This window comes from Aulostomus chinensis, chromosome 18 (genome assembly GCF_037954235.1).
Source record: "Aulostomus chinensis isolate RoL2024-O1b breed Wild chromosome 18, RoL_Achi_v1.0, whole genome shotgun sequence".
Taxonomy (NCBI): domain Eukaryota; kingdom Metazoa; phylum Chordata; class Actinopteri; order Syngnathiformes; family Aulostomidae; genus Aulostomus; species Aulostomus chinensis.
In genome coordinates, this window is record NC_141337.1 from 23,706,898 (window position 1) to 23,726,308 (window position 19,411).

Below are 19,411 nucleotides of genomic sequence, written 5' to 3' on the forward strand. Positions count from 1 at the left end.
ATTATGTTCTATTTTTGCTATTTACAACAACAAAAACCCATCTGTTTAAGTTGTGTTTTCATTTTTAAGTCTTTTAATTAAGTTATTTTTCATACTAGTTATTGTTATTTGACTATCCGTCTGTTTCTTCGGGGTTTTTTTTTGTTTTGTTTTTTGTTTTTTGCTGATTCAGGACACTTCCGTTCAGGTCTGATAAAATATGATGATAATTACATGAAATAAAATGGATAATTTAAAAAAGTTTTTTTTTTTTTTTTACCAGGCCAGCAGCAGCTACAGCATATTGAAATGTTTCGCCTATCAATTTTACTATGATCAGACAAATTGAACCGCATCAGAAACCATTTCCATGGGAACGCTCGTACTACGGAAACTCGCTGGGATCAAAAAGTTGAAACGCAAAGCGGGGCAGGAGCAGCTGGAGGCCATGGCTGACTGACGTGGAAGTGTCAGGAGTGAGCAACAAACTTCGGAAAAAAGGTCTTAAGAGTGATACCCACCGCTGCCTCGTAAAGTGTTGGAGGTTTGACTGGTGAGAGCAGGATGAGTTTGGATAAAGCCGAGCTGTGTGACTCACTGCTAACCTGGGTAAGTTTGTTGGTAGCTTCGTTGTGAGGTTAGCCGCTAACAGGTGACAGCTGTAAAGTAATTAAGAAGGAAAGAAAGGTTGCTAGGGAAATGTAGCTTTACATAAACGAGAATCTTGTCTTTTTTGCTCAAGTGTCTAAATGGAAGCAGTTGTTAAGTTTGCGTGTTTATAAGCAATACACCCAAGCTAACGAAGACTTAGCTAGGTAAACAATTTGGAAGTTTGCTCTTGGTGTCTTTCATCGTGTTATCTGTACCAGCCTCATTGCAAAGTCAGCAAAACAATCACTGAGAGGGTGAAAATTAACTTAAAAGTAGAAAGACAGACTTCTGTGTAGCAATACTATGTTACTTAACTACCCACACTCAGGGAAAGCTCACCTGTTTGTCCCATTAACACACAGACCAACGCCTGACTGGGAAGGCACGAACTATTAAAACTAGCTTGCTATGTGATGCTAAAATCCCTCTCATGTACAGTACCTGTACCGTTTAACTTTAGGGGTAGAATTATTACTAGAGTTTTTACAAGAATAACATTATTGTAGTGAATTTATGGCAACAGAGTGTGTTTGCACATACTATATCAAATGAAAATGCTAACTTGCCCAGAGGGTTACTTGTCCATCGTCCCCAGAGCCAGACAAGAAGATGGATTGATGGATAGATACCCTTATTTCCTCTGTGCAGCATTAGGGATCCCAAGAGACCCACATAGACCAGCTGACTGCTAGTTAGCTTAGCACAGTGAATGGTAGTAGATTGAAAGTGTTAGCATACCTCCATTTAGAAGTCATCAGCTCGCTAATGCATGTATAGAGAAGCGAAGGGTGCCTATCTTCTTGTCTGGGTTTGTGGAAGACAATAAATAAGTCTTATTTCCAAAAAGATGACATCTTTCATTTAACAAAAAGGTATTAGATGGTTTTGACACACTTAAAAAGACAACCATCACTGTCTGTTTGTTAGGTTCAGTTTTATAAAATGCAGCTGTGTAGCAGATGTCTTAGCTTTTTTAAAGATTACTTCCTTAACAACTACTTCTCTTCATTCTTAGTTGCAGACATTTCAGGTACCATCATGCAGCAGCAAACATGATCTTACAAGTGGAGTGGCCATTGCACATGTTCTGCACAGAATGTAAGGACAAATTTTTATATTCACATCTAGGTAATGTGATTTAAGTATTTTTTTGTTTGTTTTTGTTTTCATTTCATTATTTAAATGCAGAGCGTGAACTCAGTATCATATGAAACCTACGCACAGGATTCTTAATGTAAAACCTAGAAAAGTGACAGAATTTGAAAATAGCTTTAACATAGTTTTATAGTTTTAAAGCCTAGATAAACTTTTGACAACTAAATCTAGGCTTTAACTTGGGGAAATGGAAATTTGATTCACACATACAGCTCCTGAGTATTGGAGGTTATAGGTTAAACTAAGATTGAAGAATGTCTCGTCTCGTGTCGTCTCGTCACGTTATCCTCCACTTATCTGGGTTCGGGTCACGAGGGCAGCAGCCTCAGCAAGGAAGCCCAGACTGTCCTCTCCCCAGCCACTTCTAGCAGCTCCTCCAGGGGAATCCCAAGGCGTTTCCAGGCCAGCTGAGAGATATAATCCCTCCAGCGTGTCCTGGGTCGGTCCTGAGGCCTCCTCCCGGTTGGACATTCCTGGAACTCCTCCCAAGGGAGGCGTCCTCACCCGAAGCCTGAACCACCTCAACTGACTCCTCTTGACATGGAGGAGCAGCAGCTCTACTCTAAGCACCTCCCGAATGACTGAGCTTCTCACCCTGTCTCTAAGGGAGAGCTCAGAAACCCCGCAGAGGAAAATCATTTTAGCCGCTTGTATTTGTGGTCTTGTTCTTTCTGTCACGACCCAAATCTCATGACCATAGGTGAGGGTTGGAACGTAGATTGACTGGTAAATCGAGAGCTTTGTCTTTTGGCTAAGCTCCCTCTTTTCCACAATGGCCTGGTTTAGCGCCGCATCACTACGGATGCCGCCCCAATCCACCTGTCAATCTCCCGCTCCATCCTACCCCCCTGGAACCGTCACCTTATCGTGGTGAAGGAGTTTGAGTGCCCCAAGTACCCTAGGAGCTGTGCTGTCAGGGGCATTTTGCCCCTGGTAGGGTCACCCAAGGCAGACTGGTCCTAGGCGAAGGGCCAGACAAAGAACGATACAAAAGACCCTTTATGTGAAATAAAAGAAGACCAAAGAGACTGCATACCCTGCCCAGAGGGTTACTGGGGCCCCGCCCTGGAGCCAGGCCCGGGATGGGGGCCTGTGGGCAAGCGTCTGGTGGCCGGGGGCCTTGGCAGGCTGATCCCCAAACACAGAAGCTTGCTTTTTTTTGAAGAATATCTCCTCTAGTTAATACTGATGGACTTTAACCGATGATGTTGCATCAAACTGTGACGTATACTTGTACTGTACTGTATACTGATACCTTTTGACATGATTTGTTAGGGTTGTTGTTTTTTTTTTTTCTGGGTTAAAAGAGGATATAAAGTCATAAAAATTTCCCTCAGCTGTGTGGAAAAGTAACTAAAATTTTGATACACTGCCATCATATCATCCTATAAAAGACGAGAGGAGCTGTTATATACCAAGAGAAAATTTGGCCAGTTAAATGTGTCAAGCACAGGTGAATTATTTAGCAAACCTGTCTGTCCTGGCTTGATGACATTTGAAACCACAGTTGGAGACTTTGTATCGAGACTCCCCGTCTTCCACAAATAAATGGCTCATGTTTATGACTGATTTTTTTTTTCTCATTTGGAAGTCACCTCAGCTTTTACACAGTGCTCATCTGCTTCCCAAGTTATTTCATAACAAATGCGTCATTAGATGACATAACGTTTTAATAAACTCTCCTAAGTGTTCTCTTGTCCTTAGCAAAGCAGAACAGAACCGAAGGGCCTTGTTGCTTCCAGTGAGTCTTCATGTCCACAGATGTGTTTTCGCTAAAGTTTTCATGTTCTCTAATTAACAGAGACCCCTCTTGGTTTAATGAGACATGGCTGGGCCGGATTAAGGAGGAGAGTGGGGCCAACTGGCGCCTCAAGGTAATGACAGAATATCCATTAGCCATCTCAAGTGTCCAGGCTATTTTGACATCTTAAAATGAGTTTTAAGATTTTCACTCTGATTTCTTCTTTCAGGTCAGCAACTTGAAGAAGATTCTGAAGAGCATGCTGGAATATTACCATGATGTAAGAAGATGTCCTTGCTTATTTCATCACTTCTAGTTTCTATCTCATATGAGTATGAATATCTGGCGATGAAAAATGTATGCATCTCATCTTACTCTCCGTAAACAGGTGCTGGGTCACCAGGTGACAGATGAGCACTTGCCCGATGTGAACCTAATAGGAGAGATGGGAGATGTCACTGAACTGGGCAAGCTGGTACAGATTGTACTGGGCTGTGCTATCAGTTGTGAGAAGAAACAAGGTGAACTCTCCGCTGTTTGGCGGGAAAACAGAAAAAAACAACAACACGTCTTTAAATCCGAGAGAAGCAGCCATCTGTGAAAATGACACGCATGATTGAATCTCTTGATTCTTGTGTTGTAAGATGATAAACTGATTACATGCTTTTTTTCACCTCACACTCAGGACTATTTTAAAAATTATAATCCAAAAACAGTAATCAAGTCCAGTTTTCAAACACAAGCTTAACTGTCTGATTGTAGACGCAGTGCTAGTTCTGTGTTTGGGGAGAGTGTTTGTATTAATCTGTATTTGGCTGCGTCTTCAGTTGTCTCTTGTCTTCTCCTAAATGCAGAACAAATCCAGCAGATAATGACACTTGAGGAATCTGTCCAGCATGTTGTCATGACAGCCATTCAGGAGGTAAGTGAGCCTCTTGCTTATCCTCTTGGCTTTCTCTCCGGTACATTAATCCCCCTCTTAGTCACACTTAATTCACAATCAAAGAGACACAGATGAGTTTAAGTTCCAAAAACCAGACTGTGTTGTTTCTGACTAGAAATGTTGCATTGTGGTTGTGTGCTTCTACAAAGTGTGTCTGTCACAGTCACAGCGCCTTTGACCACCAAAATATTTTTGGTTTCATCCTTGGGTCCCAGTGGACATTTGGGCAGATTTGATGAAATTCCAACTCATTATTCAGTCTGACCAGGCTCCCATTGCAGCTGTTTTTCAAAATCATCTTAATAAGGGAGAGGGTAGAAGGACTTTGTATTCCAAAATGTTTTCTAAATTGAGCCCATATTTTTTTATAGAATTGTTAACTATTGTGTTTGAAGTCAGGTTATTATAAACGAGGGGGGGGGGGGCTGCACAAATCACTGAGTTTAGGTGGTATCATTGGTCTTCCTTTCCTGGGGCGGTCCTCATGTAAGCCGGTTTCATCGTAGCGCTTGATGGGTTTTGCAACTGCACTTGGGGACGCGTTCAAAGTTTTTCCAATTTTTTTGGACTGATTGACCTTCAGTTCTTAAACTAATGATTGACGGTCGTTTCTCTTTACTTAGCTGATTGGCTCTTGCCATAATATGAATTCTAACAGTTGTCAAATGGAGCTGTCAGCTGTGTAGCAACCTGACTTCTGCTCAACACAACTGATGCTCCCAACCCCATTAGGAAGGCAAGAAATTCCACAAATGAACCCTGACATGGCGAACCTGTGAAGAGAAAACCATTTCAGGTGTTGACATCATGGAGCTCATTGAGAGAAGGCTAAGTGTTTCTAGCACTGTCAACAAAGCAAAGGGTGGCTACTTTGAGGAATCTAAAATATAAAACATATTTACAGTTATTTAACAATTTTTTCTTAGCTACATAATTCCATATATCATGCTTCAGGTAGGTCTACCTCCTGAGAACCTCTATCTGAAGCACCTCTGCCAGTTCCATTGAGCAATGTTAAATGGGAGCAGTTGTTCTCATTTTTTGGGTCTTTGGGATTGATTTAGGACTCCTATTAAGCAGCTAGACATCATTGACTGCAGGCAAAGCTTTGTGGCTCTTCAGGGTGCTGTGCTCCTCGCTGTCTCTCTTCCTGTTATTTTCTGCATCTCCCGAAAACAGTCCGTGTAATTTACCACTCCTCTTTGAATGCCTCCTGCCACACCCATTCCACTGTGATTTGTCATCATTCCAAGAACTTCCGAAGGGCTGGCGAGCACTGCTGAGCACCCCCTCCTCATTCTGCCGGTGCAAGGGTTCACGAATGAATGATGAATGAAAAGAGAAAGTTACCTACAGTCCTTACTGTCAGATTACTGACACAAAGTCAGCATAGCTGTGACACTGGTAGAATGTTACTTACAACTGGAGCTTCTGACTCTTAAAATAACCAAGTAATAAGGGGACAGTGCTTTCCTTTAGCTTCAGGTTAGCAGATAATCCAGTTTTGTACAGGCTCAGGTTATGAAAACAGGCCTGTGTGAAGTGCTGGAAACAAACAGGCCTGTTTTTGGTGTTTTTGTTTTATGGCTGTTCTGGAAAAAGCATCTCTGTCCACTTCTGCCTGGTGCTTGACTGTTTTAAGAAAGTTAAACAGCATTAACTTTCCCTCACACCAGGAGAACCGTTGTCTGGGAGTCATTGCATGGCGTTCACTATGAGGTGACCAGTTTGTAGCAGTAAAACCTACGAAGCTGAACGGTTGAAGGGGGCGGGTACAGGGCTGGATGTATGCAAGGAGTGCACCCATGTCAAGGAGTTTGGGATGCCTTCACATCATCGGTAAAACACTTTTTTTAAAAATGATGGGAACACGCATCGCACAAAGCTTGCTGAAATGGCCTGTAGGGCTTATTTCCAAATGCGTGTACCTCATTATGTGACGCGTTGTTTAACGGGAGTTTCTGACACTTATAGCAACACTTATAGGTCAGAAAAGATGAAAAAGCATAATAGCTCCCCTTTAAGAAGTAAAAGCTGCTCATTCCATCGTCAGATAATTTCACATGAAACCATTTTCAGCAGGGGAGTGTTTTTTGCTTAGAATAAGCATAATTTACTTGCAATTTCTTGAAAAAAAGATTATGTTTTTTTATTAAAGAAAAGCCCTTATGTTGCTCTGATCCGGTTTTTTAACTTAAATGTAATGAGACAGTGGCTTGAAAGTAGACAAATGGGCCTTTTTTTTCAAAGTTTTTCTTCAGTGCAATGGGGAGTGGCAACCAGTGTTAAGACACATCATTACCATCATCCACTGAATTAGAGTGGCAGTAGTGTTGCTAGGAAACCAGATGCTTGGTTCTAAGGCCAGTCAAAACACAAGCTGGTTCTTCGAAGGTTTGCAATTTGACTGTGAACTGGCACAAGGTTCAAGTTGGTCTTAAGCAGTATTTTGCCTGAACAAGAATGGCACAAATGGATAGACAACTTAGGCCAAGTGCTGAGACCAAAAAAGGAAGGCACAATAGAATGTGAAACTCTGAACGCAGGGGAATTCAAACTGGTTAAAATTCCAGAAAACCCAATAAAGTTTTGTTTTGTTTTTCTCAAGAGGATTTATTTTTCCTGTGAGCCTTTTGTTTATTTCATGTGGTTGCTTTCTCTCAGCTTTTATCAAAAGAGCCCTCTTCTGAACCAGGAAGCCCAGAGACCTTTGGGGACTTCGACTACCAGGTGAAACCCCAACACTTTCATTTTCTCCCTTTTAATCCCTGTGGATATGTTGTAGTTTTGTGTTCTCCCTGCAGCTAGTGACATCCATTCTGTTTGCTTTCACATTTTATGTAGTCCAGGAAATATTATTTTCTAAGTGAGGAGGCAGACGAGAAGGCGGATCTGAGCCAGCGCTGTCGAGACCTGGAACATCAGGTTGGTTCCTTGACCCTATGTGTCAAGAGCATGTGGTATCATCTCAGTAGGAAAATCATTTAGTGGTCATATAGATACTTCACCTCCACCGTCATCAACTTGAAGCCATGTTGTTCTTAAATGTGTGTGCCTCCAGCTTTTGTAGTCTGATTGTTGATTAGAACTCTTGAGGCTTGTTTGTTTTGCTGTGTTTGTGTACCCATGGCTTGTTTTTGCACCAGTGACTGAAAGGAGACTTAATTTATTTTTTGCTTTCAAGTCAATAGTTGCATAACATCAAGATTAAACTGACACATTGCCTTGGGATGGAGCTACTGCCAGCTATAATTTTACTGCTCTCAACCCACCTGTTTGTTTACTTACTCAGCCCACGCATTAGGAATTAGTCATTTGTGTTGTTGTGAAAGCTACTTGCTGTTGACGGTCCAGTGCTAAAGCATGCAATCTGTCCTTAAAGTTCAGTGAAGAGATTAAGTGAACTGGGGATGTCTAGCAGGTAAGTATACACCCCCCCCCCCTTTTTTTTTTAGCTTGTCTAATAACTGCAACCTCACATGTATGCCTGGCCTTCTCAGCCTAACTCCAACACAGACATTTTTTTTAAACAGTTACTTGTTCTCTCAGTCTAACTAATGTTCCCAGCATTAAAAGTAGAACTGTGTCAGCAATGCATATTCATTTATTTGTGTCATGGAGATTTGACCACAAGCCGAAGGCTAATGCTAACAACTTCACTATTGAGACAGTTCCCTCCGCCCGACATCGCTGCACATCAGCTGACTAACTAGTGTTTGATGATTGAGCATGTGAAAAGAGAACATAGCTTGTGTTCAATGTCCTCTGTGCTCAATGTCCTGTGCTCTTAAAGTGGTGAGTTTTTCCTCTTTGACTCTATTGTATGCTTTGGCTGTTATTTTCATAAAGATCCCTATTTATGTCTGCTTTTTTAATGTTTTAATGTACTCTGTACCTTTGGCTTTATCCTCCCTTAGTTATGAACTACTTCAAAGTTGCTCTCAGCAGTTTATAAATGGATGTCCCAGTCTTTGGACTGCTTGTTTGTGACATTTATCTTTAGTTTCTCTCGGTTCCCACAGTTGTCGGTAGCTCTGGAAGAGAAGTTGGCCCTGCAGACTGAGACTCGCTCTCTGAAGGAGAAACTGAGCCGCCGTGGCTCACTAGATACCAACGCCATCACTGGCAAAAAGCTGTTGCTGCTGCAGAGTCAGATGGAGCAGCTGCAGGAGGAGAACTACAGGTACAAGAAGTGCAGAGTTAGATTTATTTGAGTCAAAGGTCTCAGGGTGGTATAAAATATTGTTTTTAAATGTGTAGCATTTATCTGGCCCATGTATAATAGACATGTTGACAGTTACATAAGTGTTTGATTTTCCCCAAATCCATCGCATAAGTCATGAAAGAGTTAACATCATTAGACTTGCAAGTCATTTGCTATGATAGCGTCATCTTTAACGTCCCAATGTGTCCATGCAGTTAAGCTAGTCTTGCTAAACAGAGCTTTCATGTATATCCCAGACTGGAGAACAGCAGAGATGACATGCGTGTGCGAGGAGAGATATTGGAGCGCGAGGTGATCGAATTGCAACATCGCAATGAAGAGCTGACCAGCCTTGCACAGGAAGCCCAGACCCTCAAAGATGAGATGGACATTCTAAGGTGAGAACGCCACACCAGATCAGGTTTCATGAATTTTGGACGCAAAATGTATTGAGAATTTGTTTGATTTACTTAAATGACCATTTGAAGGCGGTAGTTTGTTGTGCTGTTGAGCAATACTGGGTTGATTGGTGTATTTAATATTTTGTCCATTCCATTATTATCAATTAAGGAAACAAAATACTAGGAACAGATCCCAGTCCAAACAAATTTGTCAGTCATTTCCTACAATAATAACTGGGCTACATCTGGATAAATACAATCAACAGGAAAATTAGTGTATTTTTACTGCAAACAGGGCAGATGCATGTCAATAACAAGCCCACCGTTGCCTCTAGGTGCTGCTTCGTGGTAATGCATTCTCTCAGCTTTACCATCGCCTTTTCCTGTCCACCTTTCCTGAGCCCATGATGTTTTCAGGTACAAGGAAAAGTGGATAGGAATAAATGATGGGAATTTTTCAAATGCAACTTTGACCTCATGAAGAGGTTTTTTTCCCCCCTGCATCACTTCTCTGTGACTCCAGAATACAGAGACAGCCAGCCATCTCCAGTCATCTGTTTGTTCTTGTTAGCGTCAAACCAAAAGTTTTCCAAAATCTAAATGGATGAAATGGGAGAGCGCACTCTTTTGAGTATGTAAATGGAGAGTTAGTTTAGACAGTTTTGCTCATTTTGGCCATCAGCCACCTTTAGTTTCAAACTAAATATAAATGGCTGGTTCTTTCTATATTCTGGAACCAGAAAGAGGTGATGCAGGAGGGATAAACATCTTTGTGAGCTGTAGGCTCCTATACATGAGTATGAGAAAGCCATAACACTCTTCTATGAAATATCGACTGGCCTAGAATACATACGCCATTATTTTCCACCGCCAGTTCTTCATTGTGAAAGCATATTAAAGCCCAGTTTTGGCTGTTAATTTCTTTCACCACTTTAGGCTAGAGTTGATCCATTCTCATTTTACATTCACAGAAACAAATCCCACACTCCCCACACACAGATGTCCATTCACTCCCCACTCTGACATCTGTGTTCATAAACTGCATTAGGATCATTAATAATGGCTTGAGTCAGAGTAGTCTGCTACAGCAAGGGCCTATCAGAGATGTCACAGTCCCTGCCGTTTGAGTACATTTCAACAGGGAGGGGTGTATTCTATTTAACTATACAGTAAGTCATGTTCTTGTGCTGGTACTCCACACCTCCCACACTCTCCCCTCCTCCCACTCAGGCACTCATCTGACCGGGTGAACCAGCTTGAATCACTGGTGGAGACATACAAGAGGAAGCTGGAGGACCTGGGTGACCTCCGCAGACAAGTACGCCTCCTGGAGGAGCGTAACACTGTGTATATGCAGCGCACCTGCGAGCTGGAAGAAGAGCTCCGCAGGGCCAACGCTGTCCGCAATCAGCTGGACACCTACAAGAGACAGGCAAGCTTTGTGCAAAGACGAGGAAGTGAAGAAGTGAAACTTGTTCTTGTGTTGCCATCCAAATGAAGTTAAACACAGTCTGGCTCTTGCACGTGCCTGGGAAGCCCGGCGGGTTTTCTGGAGCGCTCATGCCAACGTTGCTGTGCTCTCTGACTTGCAGGCTCATGAGCTTCACACCAAGCACTCAGCTGAGGCCGTGAAAGCTGAGAAATGGCAGTTTGAGTACAAGAACCTTCATGACAAGTATGACGCTCTGTTGAAAGAGAAAGAAGTGAGTCGGTGAACCCAAAGTGTTGATTGTGGATTTGTTTGACAACACTCACAGTAACTTATATTATTAGCATCACTCTAGTAATGTTATTTAAATGTTCAGTATTCTGTGACTTAGTCTGTGTTGATAGACATTTGCTGTGATCATTAAAAGATGCAGTAGTTGTTGTTGCCAGGCAAATGTCTTCCTATTCTTCAGTGGACTCCCACATCATGTGTCAATTCTAGCACCTCCTGCAAGCTGACAGGAGTGATTAATGTCCGCTGTTACTGGTGGGAGTGACACTGTACTGATATGAAGTGTACGTTTTTAAAGATCTGATGAGCTCTCGCTCTGTTCTGTACTTTTCCTTTCCAGATTGTAAAAGTTCTTAGTGTACTGAATCAAAAGATATTCAAAATAATTAATTGAACACGCCAAATAAAACTAAAGGAGTTGGAAATGAATGTGCTTTGTGTTTCAGCGTCTGATTTCTGAGAGAGACACACTTAGGGAGACAAACGATGAGCTCAGGTGTGCACAAGTCCAGCAGAGGTGTCTCAGTGGAGCAGGTGAGTTGTACTTGCAGTTGTTCTCAAAACATATGTAATCAAATGTACATATGTAAAGTACACGTGTGCTCCCTCTGCAAATGAGTACATGTCAAGTTATCTATACCAATCTGAAGCAAGTTGTATCATCCTCCAGCACCCTGCTGAGTGACTGAATCATGAGGTGTGTTTCCATCCTTATTTTATGTGCATTTTAAATTTGCACATTTAAAAAAAAGAAATAGTGGACACGCTGAAAGTTTGAATAAATGTAAATGTCACAAAAACATTTTTATGCTTGGGGAAGATTTGGTAGAAAAGATAAAAGTGATTAAAAAGTAATTCAGTAAATTGAAAGACGTACTTGAATGGTGACAGTGGGGACTCCAAGGTGTAACATTAGTTGTTAAGAGCCCTCCGTTTCCATTGCCTGTCTATAAGCTTGATATCATCCCACTGGTCCTCTTTGTTTGTATCATGTTCCTTCGAAGGTCACCTGTCGCTGTTTTGATTACATTACCTTGCTGCGCCCTCTTCTTTTACTACAGTAGATGGGAGGTTTAGTGTTACCCTGTTCTTAATAAAACATTTCATATTCCAGTCACACTAGTGGACAGTAAAGCACATTATTTTGCTCTTTCTGTGGAATTATTGAAAACTCAGTTGAAATTTTGGATAGAATCCTGACGATGGATGGAATCCTGAATAGTGTCATTTGTACGGTTTGTACACGACTTCCATTCAAGCCTCAAGCTTTCAATGACGTCCTTGTAGGGAGGCTGCGGCGGACGCGCCAGGGTTTCTGTCATGATCAAGTTGAGCAAACCTGCTGGAGCAATTGAGATGGTTCGAGCTCCAGCCACAGACCGTCTCCAGGCGATTAGTTGTTTTTGGTGCTGCACATGGCGCTCCCTCACTGATGCATATCGATATGGGAGCACACACACACCTGCTCCATGACTTGACTGATTTTTACTGAGAAACTAGCTTGACTTTTACATCAACAACATGCTAGTCATGACCGTAAATAAGTACAGAACTACTGTACAGAAAAGTGTGAAACTTGACAGTTTCACAATTTTACCTCATAAACATGATCCATTCTTAAATAGAAATGTTGTTAAATGACAGGGTTTTTTTCTTATTTTTCTGTGTTGAAATAAATAACTCAGTCGTCACTTTCTTTCACTTCATCTAATAATCCCACAAGGAAACAAAATATAGATTGCAATCTACAAAATTTGAAAAAAACATCAAATCTATTTATCAGGCATTTTTCTATATGAATTTCTATTAATAAAAACCTCGATTATTGTGGTCCAGTCTGCTTTGACCGTTGTTTTTATTCATCACCACAGGTGTTATTTATATATGGTGCCAAGCAGAATAAAGGTGTGTGTGCAGACATTTGTCTTGTGAGCTAAAAAGTTCTTTTGGGTCCCTGTATCTGCCAAATCTGCTGCTTTTCAACCTTTTAGTTGAATCTTTCTTCCATGTTAATTCTCACAGGCTAAATCAATGTAAAAGAGTTTGGAAGTTAAACAAGTTTGAGAAAATTCACCAAAGAAGAGCTGGGGCTGTATTTAGTAAACTACATTAAACATTGTGTAAACATGTTCTGTACATGTGATTTGTATTTCCTGGTTAAATCAAAAATACAGAGGCTCTTTTTCTGCATGTATCAAGATTCTAGCTGACAGTTTATCTCTCTCTCTCCAGGAGGCTTGTGTGACACTGGGGCAACAGTAGGAAATCTTGCTGCTGAGATCATGCCTACTGAGCTGAAGTATGTATTTGTGTGTGTGTGTGTGTGTGTGAGAGAGAGAGACAGCTATTGTGTTTGTGAAACCCATGACATTTTCCACTCTATGCTGAAACAAACCTTCACTGGTCAGTGGTCTGTACTCTATTTTCACCTTCTATTATTGGAGATCAACCGTTCAGGGCTGCCATCACGGTCACCAAAGATTATTTTTAGATCTTGAATGCGCAGTTTTCGCCACAAATGGCAGCAATGTTAATACTCAAAGCAGCAGACCTCCTTTTGCCTCCTGCCAATCTCATTGCCACCCCCTCCCCCAACCTCTTCTCATCCCCCGTTTCTTTTAGGGAGACAGTGGTACGATTGCAGAGTGAAAATAAGATGTTGTGTGTCCAAGAAGAGACGTACCAGCAGAAGCTAGCAGAGATGCAGACTGAGTTGGAGGAGGCTCAGCGCAGCAAGAACACCTTGGAGACCCAGAACAGGTAGGTACACAGGGATGTACTCTCCAGTTCTGCGTGTTTGTCCAGTGTGTGTGTGTGTGTGTGTGTGTGTGTGTGTGTGTGTGTGTCTTGACAGTAACATGGTTGTTGGGTGAATGGTGGAGTGATATCTGCCTAAATGTCAACTCACCCTCTGGACTGTCAACTGAGGTGTGTGGGCTGGACTGGAGGACAGACGGCAGAGAGCCAGATTTTGTTTGTGCGTGCATGGGTGCTTACATGTCTGCGGGCTTGTGGACATGTGGGTGGACTGTGCGTTTTTGTGAGTCCGTCCATACAACACGAGGCTCAGGGTGTGGGAAGCATCCTCGGTAACAGGAGGAGAGAACTGAGCATGCTAAGTGGAACACTCAGTGGAAGGCATAAACAGAGTCCACAGCAGATGTAAAAAGAGTGACACATCGTGACATCTTACACCCAAATTAATCTTGTTCCATTTTTCCTTCTTTTACCACCACCTGGGATTCTGTGCACATTGTTTCTCCTCACTTTCCTCAACCTCTGTCTCCTCACCTTCTTCCTGCTCGACCTCCATGTCTTCGCTTTTCCCCCGATTGACCTCCATCTCTTCCCCCTCCCTCTGTTCTCATCTGTGTCCCAGGTTAAACCAGCAGCAGATCTCAGAACTGCGTTTGCATGTGGAGGAGCTCCAGAAAGCGCTTCAGGAACAGGACAGCAAGACTGAGGACGTGAGTGGCGAGGCTGCAATCCCTCTCCTCCATCCACTTTTGTCTTCTCTATCAAAACGCATCCCCAAATGTGTTTTTCTACTTCTACACTGACAGAATATTGACAGACTACACCAGTGACAAATTGACACAACACATCTTTTATAAACTGATCAACACAGTAAAATTAAGATCATCTTAGCAGTGTTTTTTTTCATGAAAAATTCATTGCACTTCCCTTTAATGTAAGTACACAAAAGTGCTAATCCACTGTGAGATTTGAAGGACTTCATGTCAAAGCATTTTTAATAATTGACCCAGTACACACAGTTATCGGTAGAACTCTACACATACCTGTAAAATCCCCAAGTTTGTGTAGCACACTTGGTGTTCTGCAAAGATAAGTGTTTGTTTGTTGACTCTGATCCATGTTGTGTGGGACTATAACCCGTTTGCTGTGGTGACTCACCGTTAACATCTGCCCCTCTCTGTCTCTCTCTGCCTGCCCCCATCCAACAACTCTGCCAAAATCAGGCCATCGTAAGTACGGCCCTCCCTCTCTCCAACTGGCCCATGATTAAGCTCTGACAGCTTGACTTTCACAGCTTTGACTCTGTGTGTGGGTGGGTGTGTGTGTGGGTGTGGGTGTGTGTGTGTGTGTGTGGGTGTCTGCAGTCAGAACATTAGCCCTTTTCAGACACAGAATGCGCCAAATTTGCGGCCCAGTAGAGGTGGGAATTTGCCGTCTTGTCTGTGTGAATTAGAGGCCTAATATTCCTCTTTCTGAAAAAGCCGCCACTTTTGTGGGCGTAAACATGTGACGTGACGTGCAGCATGTCGTTTCGCGTAAAAAGTGACATACCACATGTACGTCAGAAGAATATTCAGCCCAGTGACAGTCTGGCAAACCTTGTAGTGTCCCAGTCCAACCTCCCTCTGCTGCTGCTGCTGTTGTGGTCATAGACCTGGTGGTACTTTTCTTTAAGTTTTTTCAAGTTGCTGGTGACCTGTTTCCTCTTCCGGTGGTAGCCACATCAACCAAGTTCCTCCGCGACCTTTTCATAACAAGCCATCCTTCACAATCCCGTGAGGTGGTTATCCACGGTCCTCCCGGCAGTGCTAGTTTGCAGCTCCCTGAACTCAGGGCTCCCCAGTTGCTCATCTTGCTGAAGTGACGATGCGTCGGAAGAATATGACAGTCTGTAAGTTTCAAAACAGCAGTTCGCCGCTCTGGCTGCTAGCAGCTCTGGTGTTGACATCCTCGGAGGTGTTTGATGCGGGAGAACCGGCGAGCATTATGTTTAAGAGTTTGCGTCATCATCCACACTTCTGCCCACCTCACCCTGGCAAATTGACAGCTTGGATTCACATAAAAATGGAGGCGGCAATAAGTGCACCCTCTGAGAAGGAAAATTGCCGGGTTGAAACTGACCCCCAATTTGCCGCATTCTGTCTGATACCTTGGACCGAGCCGCAAAAAAGATGGGTGAATTAGATGCTCAGTGGCCGGTGTGAAAGCACTGATTGTTTTGTCTTTGAGTTAAATGTGTCTTTTCTCTTTTCTCCTCCTTGAAGTCCTCTTTGTTGAAGAAAAAGCTTGAGGAGCATTTGTAAGTACTCCAGTGCAGCTTACTTAAGACCCATTTGTGTTTCCAATCAAATTGTCACACGCACACACACACACGTTTGATGAGGTGTGATTATTTCCAGGGAGAAGCTCCATGAAGCCCACTCAGATCTCCAGAAGAAAAGGGAGGTCATAGATGACCTGGAGCCTAGAGTGGACAACAACAGTAAGTCAGTCCTTCCAAATGCTCACGCCTCACTTCCACTAACGATGTCAGGAGTCCCGAAGTTCCTGAATACATTTGGAAATCCATCATGAACCTCCAGTGTGAACCTCAGGATGGATGCATTTGCAAAACTCCTCCTCTGTTTATTTTCTGGTTTGGTTATGTCTCTATTACTTTGATGTTACCATTTAACGTTGGGCACATCCCATGAACAGTGTTCAACCCAAAAGCCATTGTTGAGTCAGAAAACAGGCTCTGGCTTTCACTGCTGTTTGAAGTGTTTCAGTGAGGATATTCCTCTCATCTCGGTTGTAAAACAGACAAATTAGCCTCTCAGCCTGGCCTAATCAGCTGTGGTTCTATCACTTGACAAGGCCATACTCTGTATATTAATACACAAAATTACAGACTCCAGGTGCACATAGGAGTGAGGTATTAGTAGCAGCTTCTTTGTTTTTGTTAGTTTTTAATCTCAGTCTCCCATTTCTTCCCATCTCTTCCAGTGGCTAGGAAGATTGATGAACTCCAGGAGATCCTGCGGAGGAAGGATGAGGACATGAAGCAGATGGAGGAGAAATACAAGCGTTACATGGAGAAAGCGAGAACGGTCAGTTCTTTGAAAAGCATATTAAGTTCCCAGCACCGTGTGGCTCTGTGCTTCATTTTGCACGAGTGCACCTTGAGTAAAAGCGTGTGTCCATGCAGGTGATCAAAACCCTGGATCCTAAGCAACAGCCGGTAACTGTGGCTCCTGACATTAAGGCCCTGAAGAACCAGCTGACAGAAAAAGAGAGAAAAATCCAGCACCTGGAGGTCTGAACCGTTTTTATTTAAAGCCACTGAGCCAAAGTTGCTCTTTTCAATCTCACTCATGGAGGGTGATCTGTTCCTGTGCGCAGCATGACCACGAGAGGAGCCGAGCCAGACATGACCGGGAGGAGAAACTTATCATTAGTGCATGGTGCAACATGGTAAGTGCTTGAATATCATGAAGGGGGATAAAGAACCACATGCCATACAGCTCCCATTAAAGAGTTAAATTGTGCAATGAGGCTTCAAGCAAAGGCGCTCTTCCTCAGAGTTGCGTTTTACATTCATAAGTGCTTGAATCCACAAAAATGTTACATTGAAAAACATCCTTATAAATGACTGATAAATCCAATATTGGTACTGCCATTTCACTGCTCCTTTTTCCTCTCAGGGCTTGGCATTGCATCAGAAAGTGTCAGGTGAGCGCCTGGGTCCCTCCAACCAGGCCATGTCCTTCCTGGCCCAGCAGAGGCAGTCCACCAACGCCAGGAGAGGCCTGGTGCGACTCCACCCGAGACAATCTATTCCTGCCTAATCTGTTGGAGAACACAGTGGAGAGAGGGAGTAGCGAGTAGGCGACCTGTAGACTTTCACCTCAACCTTCTTGGATCACTGCACCCTTGAGAGATGTTTCAAGCTGCTGATGCCCCCTTCTGGCCAAAAATGGTACAGGAATGAGGACGATTGCTGGAGCAGCACAGAGGGAAGATACTACTGATGCTCAGTCTCGGGGAAGGAGTAGAGGCCTTGAAAAGATGCTCTTTCACCTTATAAGGTGGCTTTAATTTCCTCTGTCTCTTTTTTTAGTCCTTTTTTAAAATATCTTTTATGTTATACGGTAGGACTTGATGTGAGCTAGAATATTGGATGCAGGAAGGAGTCATTAGGAGGACTGGGACCCTCCCTCTTCCTGGTTTTTAATGTCTCTTGAGCAGGGAACACGTGACAGTGAGCTGTAGAGAGCTGTGGCCTGGAACTACACTAGTTACACAAATACCTCCATATTCACTACCCATGCTGTTCTTAGTGCATCTCAGAAGATTTTTTAAAGAACTTTCTAGTATTTTCTCCATCGTGTGCTGTGAGGAGAGTCTCCTTGTTTAATCTGAAGGAAAAGAGCATGAGGGTGACTTCTAGTGTTTGCCATGTTTTTCTTTCTTTTTGACTGAATATTAATTTTAATATTCATATCTGAATCTTTACACATAGACCAAAGCACTTTCCTGTACCGGTGGGTTTGTTCAGTGCCTCACACCGATGTGTTGGAGACTCAAGTTCGGGAAGTTTGCAGTGTTTTACTTTAGTTAGTTTAGTGTCTCTCCCTCTTCTTGTCTAAGTTGTACGAATACTTTTTGACTTTTTGAATGTTGTTTATTGTCATACAGCAAACAATCCTTTCACTTTTGCATGTTTTGTTTGACCGCCCCTTCCCAAAAGAAACAGGGTTTTGGTTGTGGATACGGACCTAAACGAACACACCACTTTAGACTCTAAACTGATGTGAAAGGAGGCGATCAAGCCACCGGTGAGGATAACACTGACAACTGCTGATGGGCTGCTACTGCTGCTACTACTCATCTCATGTTTGTCTACTGGAAAGAAACGTGTTGATATGCAGGAATTCTCATATTGAGAGAATTGGTTTCAGTATCGCTGTATTACTTGGCACCTTATCAACATGACAGCTGTCTTTAATCCCTGCTGGTCAATTTTTAGTCTATTAAGGCCCATAAATGTCCCTTCATCCCTGTGAGTGTGTGCTCTCATCTGCACAGACCACAATCCAGCTGTATACACATTTATGGTTCTTTGAGTTGGTGTTTATGGTGTTTGGCTGCACGGCTGCATGGCCTGTAAGGGTGTAGGGTGTTTGTGTCATACAGTGGTCTAGTAGATGACCTGAGACTGTACTTCACACAGGGGTCAGATGCAGGTTTGTAGTCCTTTTTACATTTGCACTACAAATAAATGGGATCTTAAAATGAGTGAAGGTGCCTTGTGTTTTGTTTGTGAATATGCAAATTTGAATTTTTTTCCCGCTTGTTTCCAATACGTTTGGAAAAGCCCAAAAATCAGATGTTTATGGTGGTTTAATCTCATCATAAACATCTGATGTTGAACAAAGATGAGATCCATTTCCATCTGTTTTCTACCGCTTATCCTGTTAAGGGTCGTGGGAGGTGGAGCCTATCCCAGCAGCCTTCAGGCGAGAGGCGGGGTTCACCGTGGACAGGTCACCAGTCCATGGCAGGGCCAACACATAGAGACAGACAACCATTGGCTCTCCCAGCCACGCCTACAGTCAATTTAGAGTCTGGATTAACCTGGTCCCTCTTGATGTCTTTGGACTGTGGAGGAAGCTGGAGTACCAGAGAGAACCCAGCAGGAACAGGGAGAACATGGAGACTCACACAGAAAGATCCCGTGCTGCAGCCGGGGCTCGAACCTAGAACCTTCTTGCTGTGAGGCCACAGGGAGGACCACTGCACCACCGTGCAGCCCCTAAGAAGAGATGATGCATTCAAATCTGGGAAAATACAATGATGGACTAAAAACAAAATACTGCAC

The 19,411-nt window shown here is 43.0% G+C and overlaps 1 protein-coding gene across 1 annotated transcript; it reads left to right on the top strand.

Annotated features, from left to right (window-relative positions):
* Window positions 1–304: 304 nt before the first annotated feature.
* On the top strand, window positions 305–18,822 carry hook2 (hook microtubule-tethering protein 2). The gene is made up of 22 exons (XM_086184874.1): window positions 305–588; window positions 1,646–1,728; window positions 3,587–3,659; window positions 3,756–3,806; window positions 3,915–4,047; window positions 4,381–4,448; window positions 7,134–7,199; window positions 7,314–7,394; window positions 8,492–8,652; window positions 8,931–9,071; window positions 10,305–10,506; window positions 10,667–10,777; window positions 11,241–11,328; window positions 13,027–13,093; window positions 13,417–13,554; window positions 14,174–14,261; window positions 15,816–15,850; window positions 15,951–16,033; window positions 16,537–16,640; window positions 16,739–16,846; window positions 16,933–17,004; window positions 17,235–18,822. The coding sequence occupies exons 1-22, from the start codon at window positions 544–546 to the stop codon at window positions 17,376–17,378; spliced, it is 2,142 nt and encodes a 713-aa protein (XP_086041000.1). The 5' UTR covers window positions 305–543; the 3' UTR covers window positions 17,379–18,822.
* Window positions 18,823–19,411: the final 589 nt, after the last annotated feature.

Bases quoted from the DNA above. Each gene is read 5' to 3' on its own strand.
- hook2 (XM_086184874.1), top strand. From the start codon at position 544: ATGAGTTTGGATAAAGCCGAGCTGTGTGACTCACTGCTAACCTGG. The intron at 9,072-10,304 runs GTGAGAACGCCA...CCTCCCACTCAG, and splicing joins GATGAGATGGACATTCTAAG to GCACTCATCTGACCGGGTGA. The intron at 16,641-16,738 runs GTCAGTTCTTTG...GTGTCCATGCAG, and splicing joins ACATGGAGAAAGCGAGAACG to GTGATCAAAACCCTGGATCC.